Source organism: Oryx dammah, unplaced genomic scaffold (assembly GCF_014754425.2).
Source record: "Oryx dammah isolate SB20612 unplaced genomic scaffold, SCBI_Odam_1.1 HiC_scaffold_8, whole genome shotgun sequence".
In the NCBI taxonomy this organism is placed as follows: Eukaryota; Metazoa; Chordata; class Mammalia; order Artiodactyla; family Bovidae; genus Oryx; species Oryx dammah.
The window spans coordinates 35,545,648-35,568,416 of NW_024070192.1; the positions used below are offsets into that span (position 1 = coordinate 35,545,648).

General features: G+C 48.2%; 2 protein-coding genes and 1 long non-coding RNA gene across 3 annotated transcripts in view; 1 reads left to right on the forward strand and 2 right to left on the reverse strand.

Moving 5' to 3' along the window:
• The window catches only part of CXCL16 (C-X-C motif chemokine ligand 16), a 4,642-nt gene extending 2,938 nt beyond the window's left edge, over positions 1–1,704 (reverse strand). Inside the window, exons 1-2 of the mRNA XM_040243594.1 lie at positions 547–1,704; positions 92–230 (exon numbers count right to left, since the gene is read on the reverse strand). Of these exons, the coding sequence (XP_040099528.1) occupies positions 92–230; positions 547–610 (203 nt within the window). The 5' untranslated portion in view covers positions 611–1,704. The remainder of the gene's footprint in view (positions 1–91; positions 231–546) is intronic.
• Positions 1,705–1,769: 65 nt separating this feature from the next.
• On the forward strand, positions 1,770–6,869 carry ZMYND15 (zinc finger MYND-type containing 15). The gene is made up of 13 exons (XM_040243598.1): positions 1,770–2,365; positions 2,745–2,979; positions 3,069–3,224; positions 3,479–3,639; positions 4,151–4,303; positions 4,622–4,702; positions 4,839–4,955; positions 5,075–5,163; positions 5,251–5,349; positions 5,528–5,681; positions 5,764–5,822; positions 6,052–6,212; positions 6,573–6,869. Exons 1-13 carry the CDS (start codon positions 1,786–1,788, stop codon positions 6,742–6,744), a joined length of 2,217 nt encoding a protein of 738 aa, XP_040099532.1. The 5' UTR covers positions 1,770–1,785; the 3' UTR covers positions 6,745–6,869.
• A 10,765-nt stretch (positions 6,870–17,634) lies between these two features.
• Positions 17,635–18,666, reverse strand: LOC120866103. The gene is made up of 2 exons (XR_005721592.1): positions 18,478–18,666; positions 17,635–17,721 (listed from the first exon to the last, which is right to left on the reverse strand). It is a non-coding gene; the product is annotated as an uncharacterized LOC120866103 (long non-coding RNA).
• Between the last annotated feature and the right edge of the window lie 4,103 nt (positions 18,667–22,769).

Here is a 22,769-nt window from a genome sequence, read left to right on the forward strand (position 1 = left end):
CCCCCCCCCCCCCCGCCCCCCCCCGCCCCCCCCCCCCCGGGTTTGGCGGGGATCGCCGCGCAGCCCTCCCAGGGGTGGGTGGTGAGATTACCTGATGTAGGGAAAACAGCGCTGATATGCTTTCAGGTATTTTCGGAGATGACTCATTTCACTCTCGTTTGGAGGGGAACGGGAAGAGATTGTACGATTGCAGGGACACCTCCCAACCTTGCTGCCTTCGTTGCCATTGCCTGAGAGGGACGGAAGTGGCTCGCACAAGCCCCGGTTCAAGGGGCTCATGCAGCTGCTACTAAGACTTCAACCCACAGCCTCGCTACAGTGTCTGACCCCCGGCTCGACCCACGCTTCACTCTCCCCAGATATGTCCATAATCACACCTGGACCCAGGTGTCCCCCAGCCCATCCCCAAGCCCAAGCAGCTGGCCCTCCCCGTGCCCCGGCTGCCTTGGGGACCCTGGCTCCCCACTTACTCAACTCCACCCCGCGGCGCTAGTGCCTCCCGCCCATTTCCTTCCCCGGATTCGGGGCTCCGGGCCTCTGACAAACCTGAAGGAGTGAGACAAGCTACAAACAGTAGGACCAAGAGTAACCGGGATGCCCGGCCCAGCATCGTCTCGGCCCGCCGCGTTCTGTCTGACTCCCCGACGTTCCCCGGAGCCTGACGACCAGCCGGTTTCTCAGTGGCTTTCGCTTCCTTCTCCCGCTTCGCTCGTGATTCCGAGGGACACGGCGGTCGTCGGCGCAGGGGCCCTGCCGGCCGAGGCAGGTCGCGAGGGGGCGGCGCGTCCCTCCCGGCGTCCTCACCTTCTCAAATCGACAGTGGGGTCAGTACCGTCGCAACCGCGTGATCGCAGGCTTGCGGGCGGCGGGGAAACTCCGGGAGGCGGAGTTCCTCCGCCAGCACCCCCGCACCCAGCCCAGAGCCTCGTCGAGGGATAGCCAGGAATGATGGAAGAAGGCGAGAGAAAGCGAAAGGAAGCCCAGGGTGCACGGCTAGGCGCGGCTGGATGGCAGCCCTGCCCCCTGGGCCGATTCCTCTGGCCCAGAGATGCCAGCACCGCCCGCCTGCCCTCCGCAGCTCAGTCTCTGTGACCTGCTCCTTAGAGAGGCTTTCACGTTTTGACCCGGCTCCAGTCACGTGGGCGAAGTGACTGTCAGCACCAGTCTTCGCGCTCCGCCCGCGCAGACACTGACCCGGGCGCCTCCGCGAGGCACAAGACTTTGGGGCGTGGCCACCCGAGCAGCCGGCCAGGGGCTCGGGCAGCCTGACGTCACACCGCACCCGGAGGTATTTACCTTCGAAAAGTGGTGGCGGCTGCAGGTACCGGAGTAGTGGAGCGGCCGGGGCGGGGGCTAGGTGTACTGGGGTTCACCGCCAACCCTAACCCGGTCCAAGGCGAAGGGATGCCCTGCCTCTGATGCCTTCTTCCCACACCCCACAGACGAGTCCAGAACTCTTCCCCATAGGATTAACCCTCTCCCACTTCGATCCTCGATTTAATTCAACCCCTACCTTTGAGGGTTTGAGCCTCAGATTTGGAGCCCCAAATACTATCTCCCTCCTGACTACTCACTTTTAACCCTAATCACCCACTTTCAAGTCTGGCCCCCATTCTCATCCTGAACTGGCATCCTCAGCCCTAAAACCTCCTTTCTGGCTCCCAACATCCATCCATAGATTCCACCCTAAGGGACCCCTCCAACCCACATTGTCCTCAGTGCCTCTCCCTCACCATACATCCCTTCCTCTTCTCAGTCTGGCTCAGGCCCTGTGCCCCTGAAGACATGGAGTTTGTGTCTGGATACCGGGATGAATTCCTTGATTTTGCTGCCCTCCTCTTTGGCTGGTTCCACAAGTTCGTGGCAGAGCGCGGGGCTGTAGGGACCAGCCTTGAGGGTCGCTGGCGGCAGCTGGAGGCTCAGATCAGAAGGTTGCCCCAGGACCCGGCCCTTTGGGTGCTCCACGTCTTGCCCAACCGCAGTGTGGGCATCAGCCTGGGGCAAGGGGCAGAGCCAGGCCCTGGACCAGGCCTGGGGGCTGCCCGGCTGCTGGGAGATGAGCCCCCACTCCACCTGCGAGACCTAAGTCCCTACGTCAGCTTTGTCAGCCTGGAGGAAGGGGAGCAAGGCGAGGAGGAGGAGGAGGAAGAAGAAGAGAATGGAAAGGAGGAGGGTGCCGGCACCAAAAAGGTAGAAACAGAGGAGGATGGGGAGCCGGCCCCCGGCAGCAGGGAGCCCCCCCGGGAAGCCACCCCTCCAGGGGAGCCAGAGGAGGCCGAGCAGGAGGCTGGAGGTGGCGAGGATGGCAAAGAAGACAGGGCAGAAGACGGGCCGGGGCCTGAGAGGAGGACGGGGCAGAGAGGTGGTAAGAACCCAGGACACCGCCGGCCCCCTCAGAGCGCAGTTAGGAGTCACACATGGGTGGGCCTCAGGCCAAGCTGGCCTGAAAAGGTGTTTTCATTGATCCACATTTTTTTTTAAGTTTCACCAACATTTAAACAGTAAAAGAAAAAACAATTCCAGAAGTCGAGAGTTAACACCTCAAGAAAAATGTGAAGTTCCCACAGCACACCTCCACATTTCTGCCTGGCAGCAAATGCTCGTTCTGTGGAGCCGCTGTCCCCTTCCAAAGAGGCCTGCCCTCTCTACCTAGTCCCCTATCCTGGCCCCAGGAGTATCTGATTTGGTACCCTGCCCCTAACAAATCTTCCCCCTCCACCCCCGACTTTTCCTGTCTTCTGCAGATGCTGCCCCCTTGCACCTTTCCTGCCTCCTACTGGTGACGGATGAACATGGCATCATCCTGGGCATTGACCTGCTGATGGAAGGAGCACAGGGGAGCACCAGCAGGGGCTCAGGGGCTGAGAACCTGGCTCCTCGAGCCTATGCTCTCCTCTGCCACAGCATGGTCTGCCCCATGGGCTCCGGAGACCCCCGAAAGCCCCGACAGCTTACTGTGGGAGATGCCCAGCTGCATTGGTACAGAAGGCTGGTAGAGAGGGGGAAACCTGGGGGCCTGGGCTTCTGAGCCCTACCCCCAACCTGATGCTGTCTCCACCCCCATTCAGGGAGCTGGAGAATCTGGTCCCAAGGCTGGGAGTGAAGTTGTCCAAGACCCCGATGCGGACATGGGGTCCCCGGCCAGGCTTCACCTTTGCCTCCCTTCGGGCTCGAACCTGCCATGTTTGTCACAGGCACAGCTTTGAAGTGAAACTGACACCCTGGTGAGCAACCTGCAAAGACAGAGTGAGGAGGAGGAAAGTCAGGCAAACAGAGAGGAAGCAGGCTAGTGGGGGACACTGCAGACAGACAGAATGAGGACCAGAGAAACAAGAAGATGGAAAAACACCATGCCGTTATAGGCAAAGAGAGTACACACAGACTGAGTGACACATGGGCAGTTGCAGGACAGATGGACAGCAGACAGGGGACCTACATACACTAACATTGGATACCCCACCACCTCCTATAACCCCAGCCCCCAGTGCAGTGCTGTCTTGTACTGTGGAGAGGCTTGTCTCCGTGCGGACTGGAAGCGATGCCCAGATGATGTAAGCCACCGATTTTGGTGCCCAAGGCTTGCAGCCTTCATGGAGCGGGCTGGAGAACTGGCAACCCTGCCTTTTACCTACACCGCAGGTACCATAAGGTCAGGATGGATGGGGGAAGCGAACTAGGTCTTTGGAACAGGGTCCTGGGCTTGAAGGTTAAGTGCCTGTTATTTCAGAGTCTTGATCCCTGGAGTAACAGCTGAGCACTGGGTGTTTGGGGCTGGGAGCTAGACCCCTGAGGCTGAAGATAGCCTCTCTGGAGCTGAGGACTGAGTTCCCAGGTCCCTGAGAGAACTTAGGGGATTCAGGAGTAGAGATACAAATACTTGCTTCCCAGTTTCACAAGCTGGCAACGTGAAACAAATCACTTTACTTTTTAGAGTTTTTCCTCACCGGTAAAACAGGCAGATTAGCAAATGTTAAAACCCATGGAATTGTTATATGGCTTCTGTGGACTATGCTGTAGCCGCTCAGGAATGTTAGTTCTCTGCCTGACTAGAAGCAGACTCAGACCCAGGGTCCTGGGGAGAGGCTGAGGTGAGCCCAAGTCTGGAATCCTGACCACTGGGCCCTCAACCCCTCCCCTCATCCTTCTCCAGAGGTGACCAGTGAAACCTTTAACAAGGAGGCCTTCCTGGCCTCCCGCGGCCTCACTCGTGGCTACTGGACCCAGCTCAGCATGCTGATTCCAGGCCCTGGCGCCCCCAGGCACCCAAGGGGCAGCACACCCTCCCTCAGCCTTCTTCTCCATGGTGCGTGGGGCCTCTCTCCAGGCATGAGTCGCTCAGACTAGAGAGCAGGAGGGGAGATCAAAAAGTTGTCCAGATCCTAGAAAACCCCTCCACATACACAGCACACTCCCACCCCCAGAACCAGGGCACTGCCTGCCCCTCCCCAGCCCTCAGAAAAGTCACCCCTGCCCACCCTCTCCAGAAGCCCCATCCCTAGGCAGTTTCCCAGCCCCCTGCTGCAGCTCCAGGTCCTCTCAGGGAACACAGCTCCTTTGGAAGAAGGAAGCAGCCAGGTAGGGATCTCCCTGACACCAGGCTCATCATTTTTCATCCTCACAGGAGATCCTTACCAGCCTCTCCAGGGGGATGGGTCCGCTCTGATGCCTCCAGTGCCCCCAGATTCACCCAGGGGCCTCTTTGGTGAGCCAGAGGGGCCCTGAGGGAGCTAGGGGTGGGGATATGATCTGCAGGGCCAGAGGTCTTGGGTGGCTGAGAAAGGAGGCTGTTAGACTGGAGGGGGCCTGAGGTCAGGTCCCCAGTAGCCCACTTTCCCCAGGCTCGTGGCAGGATTACTACATTTGGCGGGGCCTCAGCTTGGACTCCCCCATGGCCGTGCTCCTCACCTACCCACTGACTGTGTACTACGTCATCACCCACCTGGTGCCCCAGTCCTGTAAGGAGAGCTGAGGCAGGGGGGAGGACTGCGTGGAGCAGAGGGGCCAGGGGGCTGGTAGGGGACAGGAGGGAGGGGAGGAGGAGACCATATTCTTAAGTGGCTAGCTTATCACCCAGTCCCTGAGCTCAATATCCAGAACAAACAGTCACTGAAAATCCACGTGGTGGAGGCCGGGAAGGAGTTTGACCTTGTCATGGTGTTTTGGGTAAGTCCCTCCAGGCCTGAAGGGTGGGCATCTGGGTATGGAGGTGAACACAGGGTGGGATCCAGATTCGTCCTCTCTGCCCTTCAGGAACTCTTGGTCTTGCTCCCCCACGTGGCCCTGGAGCTGCAGTTTGTGGGTGACGGCCTGCCCCCCGAAAGTGACCAGCAGCACTTTACCCTGCAGAGGGTGAGGGTTGAGTACCCCCTCCCCCTGTCCCCCACCCTAATCTCCAGACCTGGTCTCTCTGTTATCATCCTGGTTGGGCAGTGCCCTTCTGATCCCTGCCTTCTCTCCCCTGTCTTACCTGACACATCTTCCAGCACCATCACTTCCACTGGCCTCTCTCCCACTTCTGACTCTCCAGGATGGCCCTGAATTATCTGTCCGCCCTGGTTCTGGCGTATCAGCACGGCTCAGCTCTGGGACTAAGGAGAAGGGGGGCCGCAGAGACCTGCAGATCAAGGTGTCTGCAAGGCCCTACCACCTGCTCCAGGGGCCCAAGCCTGACTTGGTCATCGGTAAGAGCCGGGGGTGGGAGGGTGGAGAAGGTGGGAGCAGGCCATGGAAGCTAGCTTCTCCCTGCTCTCCTTCCCTCCGCAGGATTTAACTCTGGCTTTGGACTAAAGGACACTTGGCTGAGCTCGCTGCCCCGGTTACAGGTGGGGGATGGGGCAAACGAGACCTTCTCTCACCTGCCTCCCGGTTCCCCATTTTCTAAAAGTGTCTTCTTCCCCATCATCTACTCCACAGACGGAGGGTGCACCCACGGGTCCTCCTGGCCCCTGTGTCTGCCTCGTGCCTCTCCCCATCCCAGTCGTCTGGGTCCCCAGGAGGTATATGGGGGTGGGAGCTTTTCTGTGAGTGTCTGAGGCCCCGCTCCCACCCCAGTCCCTCCGAGTGCCGGCCTTCTTCACCGAGAGCAGCGAGTATGGCTGTATGATGGACGACCAGACCATGGCGGTGGCCACAGGAGGGGGGACCAGCCCTCCACAGCCCAACCCTTTCCGCTCCCCCTTTCGCCTCAGAGCGGCAGACAATTGCATGCCCTGGTAAGGCCTTCGTACTCTCTGGCTGCTCATCCTGAAAAGCCCACCTCAACCCTCGTCTCTATGGTCCTGGGACCCTCCTGGCCCAGCCCTACCCTCTGCTTCCTCCGCCCGCACTCCTCACGCCCGACGCCCACTGGAGGGTCTCGACAACGCCCACACACCCCTCTATAGAACCAGCTCACGAAAATCTCTCCAACCCCTGGTCCTCTACCCACCAAAACATAGCCCTGATCACACCCTGGCTCACCCACGGAGCCCTAAGCCTAGCCCCACCCCCCGGGAACGTAGAATTTATAAGCCCCGCCCCTTGGGATAGCCCAGCCTCTTGGCCCCGCCCCTGATGGAGCCACGCCCCCTCAGGTACTGCAACGCTTTCATCTTCCACTTGGTCTACAAGCCCTCGCACGGAAGTGGGGCCCGCCCGGCGCCCGGGCCGGTAACTCCGGCCCCAACTCCTACAGCCCCTCCCGCCCCCGCCCGTAGGCGCCGAGGAGAAAAGAAACCTGGGCGGGGGTCCCGCCGGCGCAGGTGAGGGCCGAGAGATAGCAGTCTACCCTCTCCCCCTACACGCCTCAGAAAGGAACGCGAAACAGGGGAGGCCGAGGGCGGGGCCGGTTGGCGGAACACGAAAAGCTAAATAAAATAACTTGTTTGAAACCACTGAGTCAAATGCTCATCGTTGGGTCCTTAAATGGAGAGAGGAGAAAAAGGATTTAAGGACATTTTCCTCCAGCTTTCTTCAGTTCCTCGACCGCTATCTCCTCTCTCTTTGCTTGGGATTCTAACCTTCCTGGGTAATCCCGCGTGCTAAATCGCTTCAGTCGTGTCCGACTCTTGGCTACCCCATGGATTGTAGCCCGCTAGGCTCCTCTGTCCATGGGATTCTCCAGGCAAAGATACTGGAGTGGGTTGTCATTTCCTCCTGCAGGGGATCTTCCTGGCCCCAAACTTCTAATAAGAAGAAGTGTTGATAAGACACTTTCCGGCCCCAGGAACATTCAGGGACCGGATCCAAGTCAAGATAAGACCAAGAAACAGAAAGTGACTTCTCTGTGGAAGTGGGGGGAGGGAGGGGGTGCGGGGGCAGGGGAGGCATACTGCCTCCTAGGGGCCGCACAGCCTTGGTTTAGAGTCAGTGAAAGCCCCAGGCCACACACCTGTCCCGCTTAGAAACCTCATGGCCATCCTTGACTCCACCTTCTCTCATCTTTCATGTCCCGTAAAAACCAACTGCTGCTGAATGAGACTGCTGGTCACTCAGCCTCCAGCAGTTTATGTCCAGTCCCACTGCAAATGCCCCCCGTATCTCCTATTCCTTCCAAAACAGACATTCAAAACATTATTCTCTGCTTAAATCCCTTCAGTGACTTTCTTCTGATTTTAAAATCCCCATAAGCATAAGCTGGGCCTAAAGATGCTTGTCACAAAGTATAAAAAAGGAAAAAATGGTGGAGAAACCTAGCAGACACCACCTGAATCAACTAATATTTATGAGAAATAAGAAGTCATGCTGACATCATGCTCCCTGACTTGATGCAATGACAAGGCCACACTCCCATCCCCTCTGTAGTATTTTCCCCCAAATCCATAACTTTAGTAATCACAAGAACACATCAGGAAAAAAACAATTCCTGGGACAGTCTACAAAACACGTGACCACTACTTTCAAAAGTATAAGTCATAAAAAGCAAAGAAAGACCAAGAAAGACCGACAGATTGGAAGAGACTAAGGAGACATGACAATTAAATAGGATACAGTATCCTGGATTGGATCTTGAATGGAAAAAAAGAAGAATGGGAAAACAAGAAATTTGAATAGTCTGCTATTTAGCTAGTGGAATTGTATCAATGTTAACTTCTTAGTTATGATAAACATATCATGGTCATAGAAGAAGTAACATTAAAGGAAGATGGATGAGCAGTATTTGGGAACACTCTAGTGTCTTTGCCAAAATCACTGCAGATGGTGACTGCAGCCATGAAATTAAAAGACGCTTGTTTCTTGGAAGAAAAGCTATGACCAACCTAGACAGAATATAAAAAGCAGAGACAATACTTTACCAACAAAGGTCCATCTAGTCAAAGCTATGGTTTTTCCCATGTCCATGTATGGATATGATAGTTGGACTATAAAGAAAGCTGAGCACTGACGAATTGATGCTTTTGAACTGTGGTGTTGGAGAAGACTGTTGAGAGTCGCTTAGACGGCAAGGAGATCCAACCAGTCAATCCTAAAGGAAATCAGTCTTAAATATTCATTGGAAGGACTGATGCTGAAGCTGAAACTCCAATAGTTTAACCACCTGATGCAAAAAACCTACTCATTGGAAAAGACCCCGACACTGGGAAAGATTGAAGGTGAGAGGAGAAGGGGATGACAGAGGATGAGATGATTGGATGGCATCACTAACACAATGGACATGAGTTTGAGTAGGCTCAAAGTAGGGAGCTGGTGATGGACGGGGAAGCCTGGCATGCTGCAGTCCATGGGGTCGCAAAGAGTTGGATACGACTGAGCGAGTGAACTACTGAGTGTCTTTGCAATCTACCTATAAATCTAAAATTATTTCAAAATAAAATGTTTAGAAGATCAGACTCTTTAGTATGGCTTATAAAGTACTTCTCTTTCCATTATCCTCTTTTTTTCTAAATATTTTATTATCTAAGTTTCCAAATCCACAAAAACCCTGGAAGACTCGGCAGAATGAATCTCTATGTACCCATCACCCAGCTTGGACAATCACCAGCATTTTTCAGTTTTATTATTATTCCTTGTGATCACGTGATAATATAAGAAATATATATTTGGTCTGCATCCTCCTTGGCGGGAGAGCTTCTATGACCTGAGTGATAGAGCTGAGAGGAGCCTCTTTTGTTATTCGTAATAAGCCCTTTACAACCATACCTGAGTTTATTCTAATAAGGTGACTCTGGATGAGTATTTAGCTTCAGGATGGAGGTTAGATACCAGAGCAACCAACTATGTGAGTTGTATCCTTTACAGTAAATCAGTAATAATTAGTATTATTACTAATTCTGAGTTCTGTGAACAAAAGTTACGAATGGAAATAGAATTTAGAGTTGGAGTCAACCCTAGGAAGTTGTTTCACTAGAGGCATGTGTGTGTGTTAGTCACATAGTCTGTCCAGCTCTTTGCAACCCCATGAACTGGGGTTGCCAGGCTCTTCTGTCCATGGAATTCTCCAGGCAAGAACATTATAGTGGGTTGCCATTTCCTTCTCCAGGGGATCTTCCCGACCCAGGGATCGAAGCCGGGTCTCCTGCATTGCAGGTGGATTCTTTACTGTTTGAGCCACCAGGGAAGAGCATAAAGAAGCACAAACCAATAAGAAAAAAAATGTGAAGTACTCATCCCTTGGTGATTATTTGTAATAGCTATAATGAAACTTAAACAAGAGTTCTGGGTTGGACTTTGATGCTAGACTAAGTTCAGATTTGGGTCAGCCTGAATTTTGGCCGCCAGCCTCAAAGTTATCCACTAAGTAAAAAATTAGGCTGGGACAACAGAAAGTACCTCTAAGTCTCCTGGTCACCAAGAAGGTAGTTAGCGTACATGCTCATGCATGCTGACTCTTTGCAACCACATGGACTGTAGCCTGCCAGGTTCCTCTGTCCATGGGGTTTTCCAGGCAAGAATACTGGAGTGGGTTGCCACTTCCTCCTCCAGGAGATCTTCCCAACCTAGGGATCAAACCCCAAATCTCTTGCATTGGCAAGCGGATTCTTTGCCACTGAGCCACCTGGGAAGTTAGATGGGTGAGGAGGGCAAAAACCAAGAAACTCCTGAAACCAGGAGTATAGCTGTGAAGGAGTTAGCTGCTTCATTTTTCAGACTGGTATCATCAGCTTCCTGAAGGACCTTTACTAAAATGGATTGTGAGAGTGACTAATTTAGGGGCAGCATCATTGGCTGCAAATGAACAGTGCAGAAGAGTATGTTTGGGTCGATACAGGACCCACAAGTCCCTGTTAAACAATCGCAGATGGCTCTACGCCACCCAGACACACAGGAGGTTATTCCTGAGGAATAACCAGGGAACCATTGAGTCACCTCATCAACATAAACTCAGGTATAGTTGAAAGGGGCCTGTAATGAATAACAGAAGACATTCCTCTCAGTCACTCAGGAAAATTTCAAGGGTTTCATACAATTTTGAGCTAGGAATGTGGGACAAAAAGTATTTCTTTCTTTTTGGCTGTGATGGGTCTTTGTTGGGAAATTCAGGCTCAGTAGTTAACGCAAGTGGGTTTAGTTGCCCAGAGGCTTGTGGGATCGTAGTTCCCCAACCAGGGATAGAATTTGAGTCCCCTGCATTGGAAGGTGGATCCTTAACCACTGGACCACCAAGGAGGTCCCCCAAATATATATTGTTTATATCAAAATATCACACACACGCAGCTTTTTCCCAGAGTGTTGTAAAACACACCCACAGACATCAGTTGTCTCACATGCATCTACAACAAATAAGGCCTTTTAAAAAAAGTATAACCACCATGCCATTATCATACCCAATAAAATTAACAATTATTCTTCAGTATCTTATCATAGTACCCAGTTCATATTCACATTTCTTCAATTGTCTCCAACATGCCTTTTACAGTTGGTTTGTTACAGTCAAGAAATAAATAAGGGTGGCTTAGCAGTAAAGAATCCGCCTGCCAATGCAGGAGGCATGGATTCGATCCCTGGTCCAGGAAGACCCCACATACCATGGAGCAACAGATTTGTTGCTCCTCACACCACAACTATTGAGCCTGTGCTCTAGAGCCTGGGAACCTCAACTATTTAGCCCATATACTGCAACTACTGAAGCCCATGCTCTAGTGTCCTCTAGCCCAGCAAGAGAAGCCACCACAATGAGAAGTCCGAGCTCTGCAATGAAGACCACCACATCCATAAATAAATAAATAAAAATTTTAAAACAAAGAAATAAAGAATATCTACAGGTGACTTTTGGTTGTTATGTCTCTTAAGTTTGGGTGTTTTGTTTTATTTCCTATAACAAGCCTCCTTCCCTTTTTTTACGTTCACGCTGAGTCAATGAGTAACTAAATGAGTAACTAAATCATTTGTCCCGTAGAATGTTCCTCATTCTGGATCGAGCTGATTACTTCTTCTGGGAGGTTTTATTTTATTTTATTTAATCTGTGCATCTGTATTCTTTAGTTCCTGAAAACTGGCAGTTAGATCTAGATAAAAATGATCTTTTAATGTGGTCCCTGCCAACCTTCAAAGGCAATTTCACTCCACTTCCTGCCCCCATCTCTACCCTGGAGCCAGAAGCTCTAAATGAAGACATTTCTCAGTGTGGAACTTTCCCATTTTCTTGCACAACAAATTCCTTTACGGCTTAAAGGTCACTTCCTTAGAAGGGTAGCCTTCCTTGACCCCAGATGAGGGTAGAACCCCCTCCCTAGTACCTTGTGTGTCTCCTAATGCCATAAAAGGGCAGCCTAGGTCCCTGATGGATTGAGGGGAAATAGAACTTTCGTCACTCCTTTGGCCAGAAAAATAATCTCTCGCTAAGTTCCTGTGCTGTCCTACATAGAAGTACCAAAGCATATTGTTATCTCCAAGCGGTAGCATTATGTTTTGTTTTGCTGTCCTGCTCATTTTTCTTGCATGAACACACAGTACTTTTGTAATAAAAATGTTTAGATTAAAAACTGCCTACTTTGATAATTCACTTACTAAATACTGATTGAATGCACACACGATTTTGTGTTACAGATGCAAAGGGGAAAAAACACAAAAGATTGGTCCTTGCTTCCATGAAATTTACAAGGACCTCTTACCCCCATCACTCTACTCTTGTATTTTCTCTGAGCATGTGTCACAGTTATTTTATCATGTCATTCATTTATGTTTATTACCCCTCCTCCTCCAATACACACCAGAAACTAAATTCCATGAAAAGGGAAACCTTGCCAGTCTGATTGTAACTATGCCCTTGCACAGTGCCTGAGATGTAATAGACACTTAGCATTTACTAAAAGTATTTTTTTTCTTGGCTGGGCTGGGGCACAGATCTTTTCAGTTGCAGCATGTGGAATCTAGTTCCCTGACCAGGGATAGAACCTGGTCTCCCTGCCTTGGAAGTGTGGAGTCTTAGCCACTGGACCACTGGAAAGTTCTTCCAGAGGAATTTTAGAAAGCTATTCCTGCTATACTGGAGGGAAAATTGACTATGAAAGAATAAGATTTGAGACAGATGAGCTAGGAGTTTTTGGTAATAATATAGGCAAGAGCTGGCAGCGCCTTGATGCTGGAGACAGACAGGTAAATCCTGGGGCTAATGAGGAGGTAGAAATAACAGGTGGTGAGCAATCATATTGGAACAAGGTGGGGGGGCAGAGAAAGAGCTGTAGGTTCCTAGTCGGGGCAACTAGATGGAAGGAGGTGGAAGGGTGGAGCTAGAGAGGTTGGAAGGAGAGGGAAACAAAGGTAATGAATTCACGTTAAGTTTGAAATGCTCGTGGAACCTCATGGTAGAAATTCTGGTAGGCAGTTAACATGTGAGAGAGAGAACTCACACAAAGAGGAGGGAGGATGAGGGCCCAAGAGAGAAGAAGTGGCCTTAAAAACAGAACGTTGGGGACTTTCCAGATGGTCCAGGAGTTAAGACTCCACGTTCCCAAGGCAGGAGGGCCAGGGTTCGATCCCTGGTCAGGCAATAAGTTCCCACATGTCACAACTAAGACCCAATGCAGCTAAATAAATTAATATTAAGTAAGTAAGTAATACATAAGGGTTTTCCCAGGTTGCACAGTGATAAAGAATCCACTTGCCAATGCAGAAGACACAAGAGACGCAAGAGATGTAGGTTCGATCCCTGGGTCAGGAAGATCCCCTGAAGAAGGGAATGAAAATCCACTTCAGTATTCTCGCCTAGAGAATCCCATGGACAGAGGAACCTGGCGGGCTACAGTCCATGGGCTCACCAAGAGTAGGACATGACATAGCACCCACACAAATACACATATATATAGGTGGGTGGTAGGAGGTGGGTGGTAAGTGTTTTATATATATATAACATATATGTATATATATATGTGTGTGTGTATATATATATATATATATATGTTATATTTATTTATTTATTTTTGGGCTTCCCTGGTAGCTCAGCTGGTAAAGAATCTGCCTGCAATTCAGGAGACCCTGGTTTGATTCCTGGGTCTGGAAGTTTCCCTGGAAAAAGGATAGGCTACCCACTCCAGTATTCTTGGGCTTCCCTGGTGGCTCAAATGGTAAAGAATCTGTTTGCAATGCAGGAGACCTGGGTTCGATCCCTGGGTTGGGAAGATCCCCTGGAGAAGGGCATGGCAACCCACTCTAGTATTCTTGCCTGGGAAATCCCCAGGGACAGAGAAGCCTGGTGAGCTATGGTCCATGGGGTCACAAAGAGTTGGACACGACTAAGTGACCAAGTACTATATATATATATATATGTATATATATATATAATAGAATCAATAGAATACAATATATATTCTATATATAATATAGAATACTATACACACACACACACACACACACATATATATATATATACATAATAGAATCCTGGTGGAGGGAAGGATGGTCAGAGGAAGAAGAGCCTGCCCTGAGAGAAAGAAGTGCTGAGGGCAAAGGAAAACCAGGAGGGTTCAGAAACAAAGAAATGGTACTCAGTTGGGCCAGACACTGCTGAGGCCAGGTCATGTCAAGGTGAAGAAATGTCCCCTGTACTTCACAGCAAAGACATAAGAGTATTCAACAGACCAGTGGTGGCAGCCTTGAGAAGGTAGAATGTGAGATGGAGGTGAACTGGAAGCAACAATCGGGCAACTTAGAAGATATAGAAAACACGGAAAAGAAAATTCAAATGACCCTCAACCTCAGCACCCAGAGATGACCATCGTCGCCATTTCGGTGTGTTCACCATCTCTTTCATCAGAACGTGTATTATTTGGCTGTGCTGGGTCTTCACTGCCGCATGTACGATCTTTTAGTTGTGGTATACAGGATCTAGCTCCCTGACCAGGGATTGAACCTAGGCCCCCTGCCTTGGGAGCACAGAGTCTTAGCCACTGGGCCAGAACACACACATTTTCACAAACTTCAATCATATTGTACGTCATGTTAACTAGCTTGCTTTTTTAAGAAACCAATACATTATGAATTACTTCTCACGTCCTTGTTGTTGTTCAACCTCTAGGTCATGTCCAACTCTGACCCCACGGACTGCGGCATGCCAGGCTTCCTTGTCCTTCTCCCAGAGTCTGCTCAAACTCATGTCCATTGAGTTGGTGATGCCATCCAACCATCTCATCTCATCCTCTGTCGCCCTCTTCTCCTCCTGCCCTCAATCTTTCCTAGGATCAGGGTCTTTTCGAATGAATGCTCTTTGCATCAAGTGGCCAAAGCATTGGAACTCCAGCTTTAGCATCAGTCCTTCCAATGAATATTTAGGGTTGATTTCCTTTAGGATTGACTGGTTGGATTTCCTTGCAATCCAAGGGACTCTCAAGAGTCTTCTCCAGCACCACAATTTGAAAGCATCAATTCTTTGACACTCAGCCTTCTTCATAGTCCAAATCTCACTTCTGTACATGACATGTCATTAGACAGTTTATTTTCATAGATGGATGTGTTAGGGGAAGCACATTGATTGAAACTGCCCACCCTGCCCAGGCACCATAGTAACCATTTGCATGAGTTGTTTTATGACAGGAGATCCTGATAAGGAATATGGAACTAATAAGCCACCACCAACCGGAAGAGTTCGGGTAAGGTGGAAAGGAGACACCAGGTGTCCATCCACTTCCCAGAATCCCTCTCGCTAGCATCCATCTTGGCTGAGCGATGCGTGCGCCACCAGGAAAGACGCTGAATTAGAATGATTGGCCAAAGACCACCTGGAAACTAATCCCATCACCATAAAACTGAGACTGCAAGCCACGCGGCAGAGCAGTTCTCCTGTATTCCTTTACCCTACTGCTCTCCACCCAGGTGCCCTTTCCCAATAAAATCTCTTGCTTTGTCAACACATGTGTCTCCTCGGACAAGTCATTTCCGAGTGTTAGACAAGAGCCCAGTTTTGGGCCCTGGAAGGGGTCCCCTTCTGCAACAGATGTACATTAATTTACTTTATGAAGGTGACACAGTCTAGTAGGACATTTAGGCAGTTCTTAATTTTTTTCTCTATTATAAATGAAGGAGGATGTAGGAAGTGTCCCAGCGGGGAATCAAACTGACCACAAGACTGTCTCAGCCTCCCTGGAAGGTGGGGAAGTTGATATGCTTGAGACACTTCACATAGGGTTTCTGGCCAATGAAGGAGGAAGTCAGTTTGCAGGGCCTAGGGTAGATGCACAGGATGAAGAAGACAACATCGTCTGTGTAGGGTGCTAGTCCCAAGCTAGCTTCGTGGACTCAGATCTGAGGCACAGAAGACAGGAACCACAGCAGAAGCCAAAGAGCTGCTGTAAAGCCACAAAGAGGACAGCACAGCGTCTAAAGCCCAGGAATCCACGGCACACACTTTCCCTGGCAACATGCCAGAAGTCCACACTTGCCAAGACACTCATTGACTTATCCCCACACAACTCTGTTCATCCCCTCTTGGGTTCAGTCTCTTACCTCATCCCTTTCCTGCCCCAGATTCTCTCACTGGACCCTCTGGGATTTAAGGTCAATAAGAACCTCCAAAGAGTCCACCTCTTCTCTTGTTTCTCTCTTTGCATTCTTTTTTTTTTTTTTTAATCTAATGTACAGATCTTTAATGAGTATTGGTATAGAGGTTACTGGAGATTAATGCCAAGTTTTCCACTGGAAATAATATAGTTGTTACTCTTATTGTTTTCCACAAAGAGAACTGTTGCTTAATAGAAGCGGCAATACCAATACAAACACAATGATTTATTGTATATCATGCAATAAAGGTTGATATCAAATTTAAGTTTAAAATGCTCATATTCATATGGTAAAATGCTTATAATTCAAAAGGTAAAAATCTCAAAGCTGGATGGAACCCTAATCCCTTTGCCTTCTTGCTCTCAGATGTTTGGTTATCCTCCAAAGCCCCCTTTGAAGAGGTATTTTTCCTCCCACATTCCACACATTCTGGGGTGAGGCCGTTGTCTTCCTTATCTGTTTTTGCTTTGAAAAAATTTCTCCTCCCTTCAAAACCCCAGCCTTTCAGTAGTACCTGCCAGCAGCCTAGACCAGCCATCGCCCTGCCTTGTGGCAATCATTTTGCAACATCTATCAGTTTCATCTAAGGCTTATTCATTTGGCTTATATTTACTTCTCTATCATAAATCATGCCTTTGTTTATGTAACTGAGACATCCTCTGAGATAATACATCCAGCAGCCCAACATCTCAGTTCCTTGTCCTCTTCTCTGCCCCCCGACCTCAGCCACAAGCTGAGGTAACTGCACCTCTTCAAACCTTCGGATTCCCAGCACTCCACTCAATCCATCCTTCCAGTCCACTCTCTGGTATCCTCAGTTCAACAATCCTTCAACCTTTGGTTTCTCTAGTCCATTGTCCAGTCCACATTTTCACTGTCCATCACCCTCTTCACATCTTCACATCCCACTTAACCCAGCTTAAGTTCAACTGTCTATAACTATAATGATTCCTTCGTGTACACTCTTCTTTAAATTCTTTTTTTATCTTATTTATTTATTTGGCTCCACCAGGTCTTAGTTGCAGCATTTGTTGTTGTTCAGTTGCTAAGCCGTGTCTCACTCTTCTCAACTCCGTGGACTGCAGCATGCCAGGCTCCTCTGTCCTTCAGTATCTCCTGGAGTTTACTCAAATTCATGTCCATTGAGTTGGCGATGCTATCTAACCATCTCATCCTCTGCTGCCCTCTTCTCCTTTTGCATTTGATTTTCCCCAGCATCAAGGTCTTTCTAGTTCTCTGACCAGGGATTGAACCCAGGCCGCCTGCATTGGGAGCTTGGAGTCAACCACTGGACCACCAAGGAAGTCCTCTTTGTGTACACACCCTTAATTCTCTTGTCCTTCTCCCACCATCTTCTATACAAAACTGCAAGAAGGATCAAACCAAACTCTACCAACAGTGAGACTTTCCCTGAGCTACTGAGTAAGGCTGAGGATAAATGACTGTGTTGACAAATCTCACTTTGAATCTGTAATGATGAATCACAAGCAGGTTCTTAGCACGCCTGGCAATCCTATGGCTTCCCTGCTCAATACTGTACTTTCTTCTGCTCTCTGAAATTCCCCTTCTTGCCTCGAGTGACGACACTGCACCCTCCAACCTCCATTAGTGATATGAAAACTTGTTTTCCAGAGGAAAGAGAAACAATCAGAAAAGAACTTCCTCATTGTCCCACCAGTGCTTCTTATGATAGCAATTTCTTACAATTTCCTTTTTTCTATTTTGGTCCTCCGTGTTAAATTCATTCGTGTTAAATGTCTGGTCATCCTTTCTTCTCCATTCACATCCCAAACCATTTCGATGAAAGTACTGCTGCTGAGATAAGGCCAAGCCCAATGGTCATTACTCAGCCTCTTAGCAGCATTTAACAGAGTTGTTAAATGCGCTCGCTCTTTGAACCCCTGTGTCAGCCTCTGGGATAGCACACTCTCCTGGTTTTCCTCCCTCCTTACTGGAGGATCCTTTTGCTGGCTCCTCCTCCAGCCTGTTTTCCTATCTTTTCCTTTCTCTGATTACACCCCTTCTCCCATCCCTTCACCTATCTTTCCTGTGCTTCTTCCTGTTTATGAATGGCCCCTCCCACCCCATCACTAAGTCTTAGGGTTCATCAATGCCCACAGCCCTCAGTAGATTCCAACGGCTCTACATTCAAAATTTGCCCCAGGGGACTTTCCTGGTGGTCCAGTGGTTAAGACTCTGGGCTCCCAATGCCCCAAGTTCGATCCCTGGTCAGGGAATAGATCCCCCACACCACAACTAAAAATACTACATGTCACAACTAAGCCCTGGTGTAGCCAAATAAAACACAAAAACAAAACTCTACCCCAAATCTGATCACTCATCACCCTCCTCTGCCTTTACCACACAGTTCAGGCCACCACTATCCTTCACCTGCACCACTGCAATAACCTCCTCACCTGTCTCCCCTCTTCAGTCTTACTCTCCTTCAATCCATTCTCCTCATAACAAAGGGTAACACATCAATCCCTGCTCCAGGCTGCTCCACGGCTGCCCCACGACTCCAATGATGGCCTTCAAAGCCACCTCTTCAGCTCTTTCCTCACTCACCGAGCTCTATCCACTCTGCCATTCTTCGCTGCACCCATAGCAGGCTAAGCCTGTCTCCCCAGGGACGTTGCACTTGCTGTTGCCTTCACTGGAACAGTCTTCCTCCCAAAGCCCACTTCCTTTTTGAAGGTCACTGCCTCCGAGAGACCTCCCCCGACCTCCCTAACAAAAATAGCTCTAAACACCTGTCAATCCACCTCCTTGTCATGTTTTCTTTTTCTTCATAATAAGTATTGCTCTCTAAAGCTATATAAGTATTGTTGACTTGTTTATTGTCTGCCTCTTGTCACTCAATCCCCAGCATATTGAACAATGCTTGGTACACAGTAAGTGCTCCATAAACCTTTGTTCTATGAAAGAAAGAAAAGGTTGGGGGGTGGGGAGGGAAAGAAGAGAGGGAAGAAAGAGGGGAAGGATAGGCAGGGAAACAAAAAGCCTGAGAAAACAAGTTTTGGTTAAAGCTAGCTTAAATCACCGGCTCCTCCCTTCTGCATATTCCATCAATCATACTGATGGTAGCATAACAATTACAAACAGAAGAGTCTGGCAGGCCTGAGTACAAGTCCCAGCTTGACCAGTGTCAGCTTTGGTTTTAGGCAATTTACTTAATCTCTCTGAGCCACATACACCACTTTGGCAAATTTTTATGGTGACTACATCACAACAGGGGCATTATACCATATCTGTTGTGAGGATTATATATAAAATAACATATTAAAAGTCTCTGGCATTAATTGTAAGTGCCAATCATAAGTACTCAGAAATCTGGAGTCATTTCCGTCAGTTCTTCCAGTTCTGCCATGACACATTCTCATTACCTATTTACAACCTTCAGTGTTTGCAATTTGGATTTGCTGCTTTGGGTTTTTATTATTATTATTTGGCCACACCATGCAGCATGAGATCTTAGTTCCCTGGCCAGGGATTGAACCTGTGCCCTGTCCAGTGGAACTGTGGAGCCATAACCATTGGACCATTAGAAGGTTGGGACTTAGTTCAGTTCAGTTCAGTCACTCAGTCATGTCCGACTCTTTGCGACCCCATGAATCGCAGCATGCCAGGCCTCCCTGTCCATCACCAACTCCCAGAGTTCACTCAGACTCACGTCCATCGAGTCGGTGATGCCATCCAGCCATCTCATCCTCTGTCGTCCCCTTCTCCTCCTGCCCCCAATCCCTCCCAGCTATCAGAGTCTTTTCCAAGGAGTCAACTCTTCTCATGATGTGGCCAAAGTACCGGAGTTTCAGCTTCAGCATCATTCTTCCAAAGAAATCCCAGGGTTGATCTCCTTCAGAATGGACTGGTTGGATCTCCTTGCAGTCCAAGGGACTCTCAAGAGTCTTCTCCAACACCACAGTTCAAAAGCATCAATTCTTCGGCGCTCAGCCTTCTTCACAGTCCAACTCTCTTGTAAATTTCTGGTTTGCTGTATTGTGGTCAGAAAAGGTGGCCAGTACAGTTTCAGCTTTGAAGTTACCTGGTATTTCCTTCAGAGCTTAATATTTTATCAATATTTATAAATGTTTCATTAACGTCAAAAAAAGGTGTGTTCTCCATTTATGAGATACAAAGTTCAATAAATATCATTCGAAGGCAAGCTCCAGGATGGAGCCTTTATTGCTGCATTCCTCGTATCCAGCAAAGGGCATGGTGCACATCATACACATTTAATAAATATTTGCTGAATGAGTGGCTAATGAATCAATCATTTATTATCATTTAGATTCTCAATACCTTTGTACCCTTGGGTAATTTTTCTTACTTCATCTACTACAGACTGCTGAGTTATGCCACAGTTTCTTGCTACTATTATATAGTCCTTATAGCTATATATATATGTATGTTTGGTTTCCCAGGGTATCTGTTTTGACTTTATATATTTCAGTACAATATGATTTTGTGCCTAAAGCTTTATCATTGTTATATAATCAATGTAAATATGTCCTATATCAGTATAAAATGAACACAACATTATCTATATGCTTTAATTTTATTATGCACTTATTATTTTGAATAATCAAAACATAATAATAAAATTCAAAATACCCAATAAGACCCTTCCGTGGTGGTCCACTGGCTAAGACTCCACACTTCCTAGGCAGGGGGTCTGGGTTCGATCCCTGGTCAGGGAACTATATCCTGCACACCACAACTAAGTCCCAGGGCAGCCAAATAAATAATTGTTTTAAAAAGATGCAATCATACATTTTCATAAAGGTGAAAAGCAATTTTCCTTTCCCTCTTGTCTTCCATATCTTGTTTCTCTCCTCTGAGGTAACTACTGTTAACAGAATTTTGTTGATTAGCTTAATTTGAAAACATTAATTTTTTTCATAGAGGAGTTTAAAATATTTTCATGAATTGTTCTGATCCACATATTTGGTATAATCAGTCATCTTACTGTATGCTTTCTCTTTCTTATGCCTCTTGATAATTTATCTCCTGCTATATGGATTAAATTTTCTTTGTTTTTATCTTCTCTGGAACTTTTTAAAACATATTGCTGTTTAGTCGCTAAGTTATGTTCAACTGTTTTGCAACCCCATGGACTGTAGCCTGCCAGGCTCCTTCTTTCCATGGGATTTTCCAGGCAAGAATACTGGAATGGGTTGCCATTTCCTTCTCCAGGGGATCTTCCCAAACAAGGGATTGAACCCATGTCTCCTGCACTGGTAGGCAGGTTCTTTACCACTGAGCCACCAGAAAGCCCAACTGGCACGTTATTCTCTCATAACTCCCATTTGCTCAGTTGTCAACCAAACTTGCAAAAATCTTTTCACAAGCCAAGAGGGAGGAAAAGGGGCCTTGTGTTTCAGTATTTGTGATACACAGGGCACCCTGCAGTCTTGCTACCATAGTGTGGTCCTTGGAACAGGAGCCTCAGCATCACCCAGCTGCTTTTAAGAAATGTAGACCCTCAATCAAAAAATCTACAAACAATAAATCCTGGAGAGGGTGAGGAGAAAAGGAAGCCCTCCTGCACTGTTGGTGGGAATGTAAATTAGTGAACAGTATGAGGAAGGGAGAACAGTATGAGGTTCCTCAAAATACTAAAAATAGAACCACCATATGATCCAGCAATCCCACACCTGAACATGTATCTGGAAAAAAATATGGTTCAAAAATGCATGCACCCAATGTTCACTATAGCACTGTTAACAGCAGCCATACACAGAAGCATCCTAAACGTCCATCAACAGAGGAATGGATAAAGAAGACGTGGTGGCTATATACAGTGGACTATTACTCAGCCATAAAAAGGAATGAAACAATGCCATTTGCAGAGACATGGATAGACCTAGAGACTGTTACAGAGAGGGAAGAAAATCAGAAAGAAAGAAACAAATATATAATATCTCTTATATGTGGAATCTATAAAAATGGTATAGATGAACTCATCTGAAAAGCAGAAATAGAGACACAGATGTAGAGAACAAACTTCTGGATACTAAGGTGGGGGGGAGCGTGTGGAGAATTGGGAGATTGGGATTGACATATATACACTACTATGTATGAAACAGATAACTAATAAGCACCTATTGTATAGCACAGGGAACTCTACTCAATGCTCTTTGGTGACCTATATAGAAAGGAAATCCAAAAACAAGAGGGATATATGTATACTTAAAGCTGATTCATTTTGCTGTCGAGTAGAAACTAATACAACATTGTAAAGCAACTATGTGCTATGCTAAGTTTCCTCAGTCGTGTCAGATTCTTTGCAACCCCGTGGACTGTAGCTTGCCAGGCTCCTCTGTCTATGGGATTCTCCAGGCAAAAATACAGGGGTGTGTTGCCAACTCCTTTTCCAGGGGCTCTTCCAGACCCAGGGGTCAAACCCTGGGTTTGATCAAATCCAGGAGTTCTGTTAAGGCTCCTTCATTGGCCGGTGGGTTCTTTACCACTAGCACCTACTCCAGTAAAAATTAATTAAAAAAAAAATGCAGACTCTCAGGGCTCCCTCAGCCCTGATGAGTCAGAATCTGCATTTTAACAAGATCCCCTGGAGGTCTGTATAAAGTTAAGCTGAGAGCCATGGAGGAGCCCCTCTTGCCAAGGTCTCAGTGTGGTTCTGGCTCCGTAGCCACAGGGTCTAGAGTAGCCACCGGCCCAAGTTGCTCCCCGTCACCTCACATTGCTGATTTCCCTCATAAAATTCAGCAAAGTCTTGGGACTTCCCTGGTGGTCCAATGGATAAGAATATGCCTTGAAATGCAGAAGTAGTTTCAATCCCTGACTGGGGCACTGAGACCCCACATGCTGCAGAGCAACTAAGCCCTCGAGCCACAACT

Excerpts from the sequence above, each read along its gene's own strand:
- ZMYND15 (XM_040243598.1), top strand. The coding sequence starts at position 1,786 with ATGGAGTTTGTGTCTGGATACCGGGATGAATTCCTTGATTTTGCTGCC. Across the intron at positions 2,366-2,744 it reads GAGGACGGGGCAGAGAGGTG|ATGCTGCCCCCTTGCACCTT; the intron begins GTAAGAACCCAG and ends TGTCTTCTGCAG. Across the intron at positions 3,225-3,478 it reads GAAGTGAAACTGACACCCTG|CCCCCAGTGCAGTGCTGTCT; the intron begins GTGAGCAACCTG and ends CTATAACCCCAG.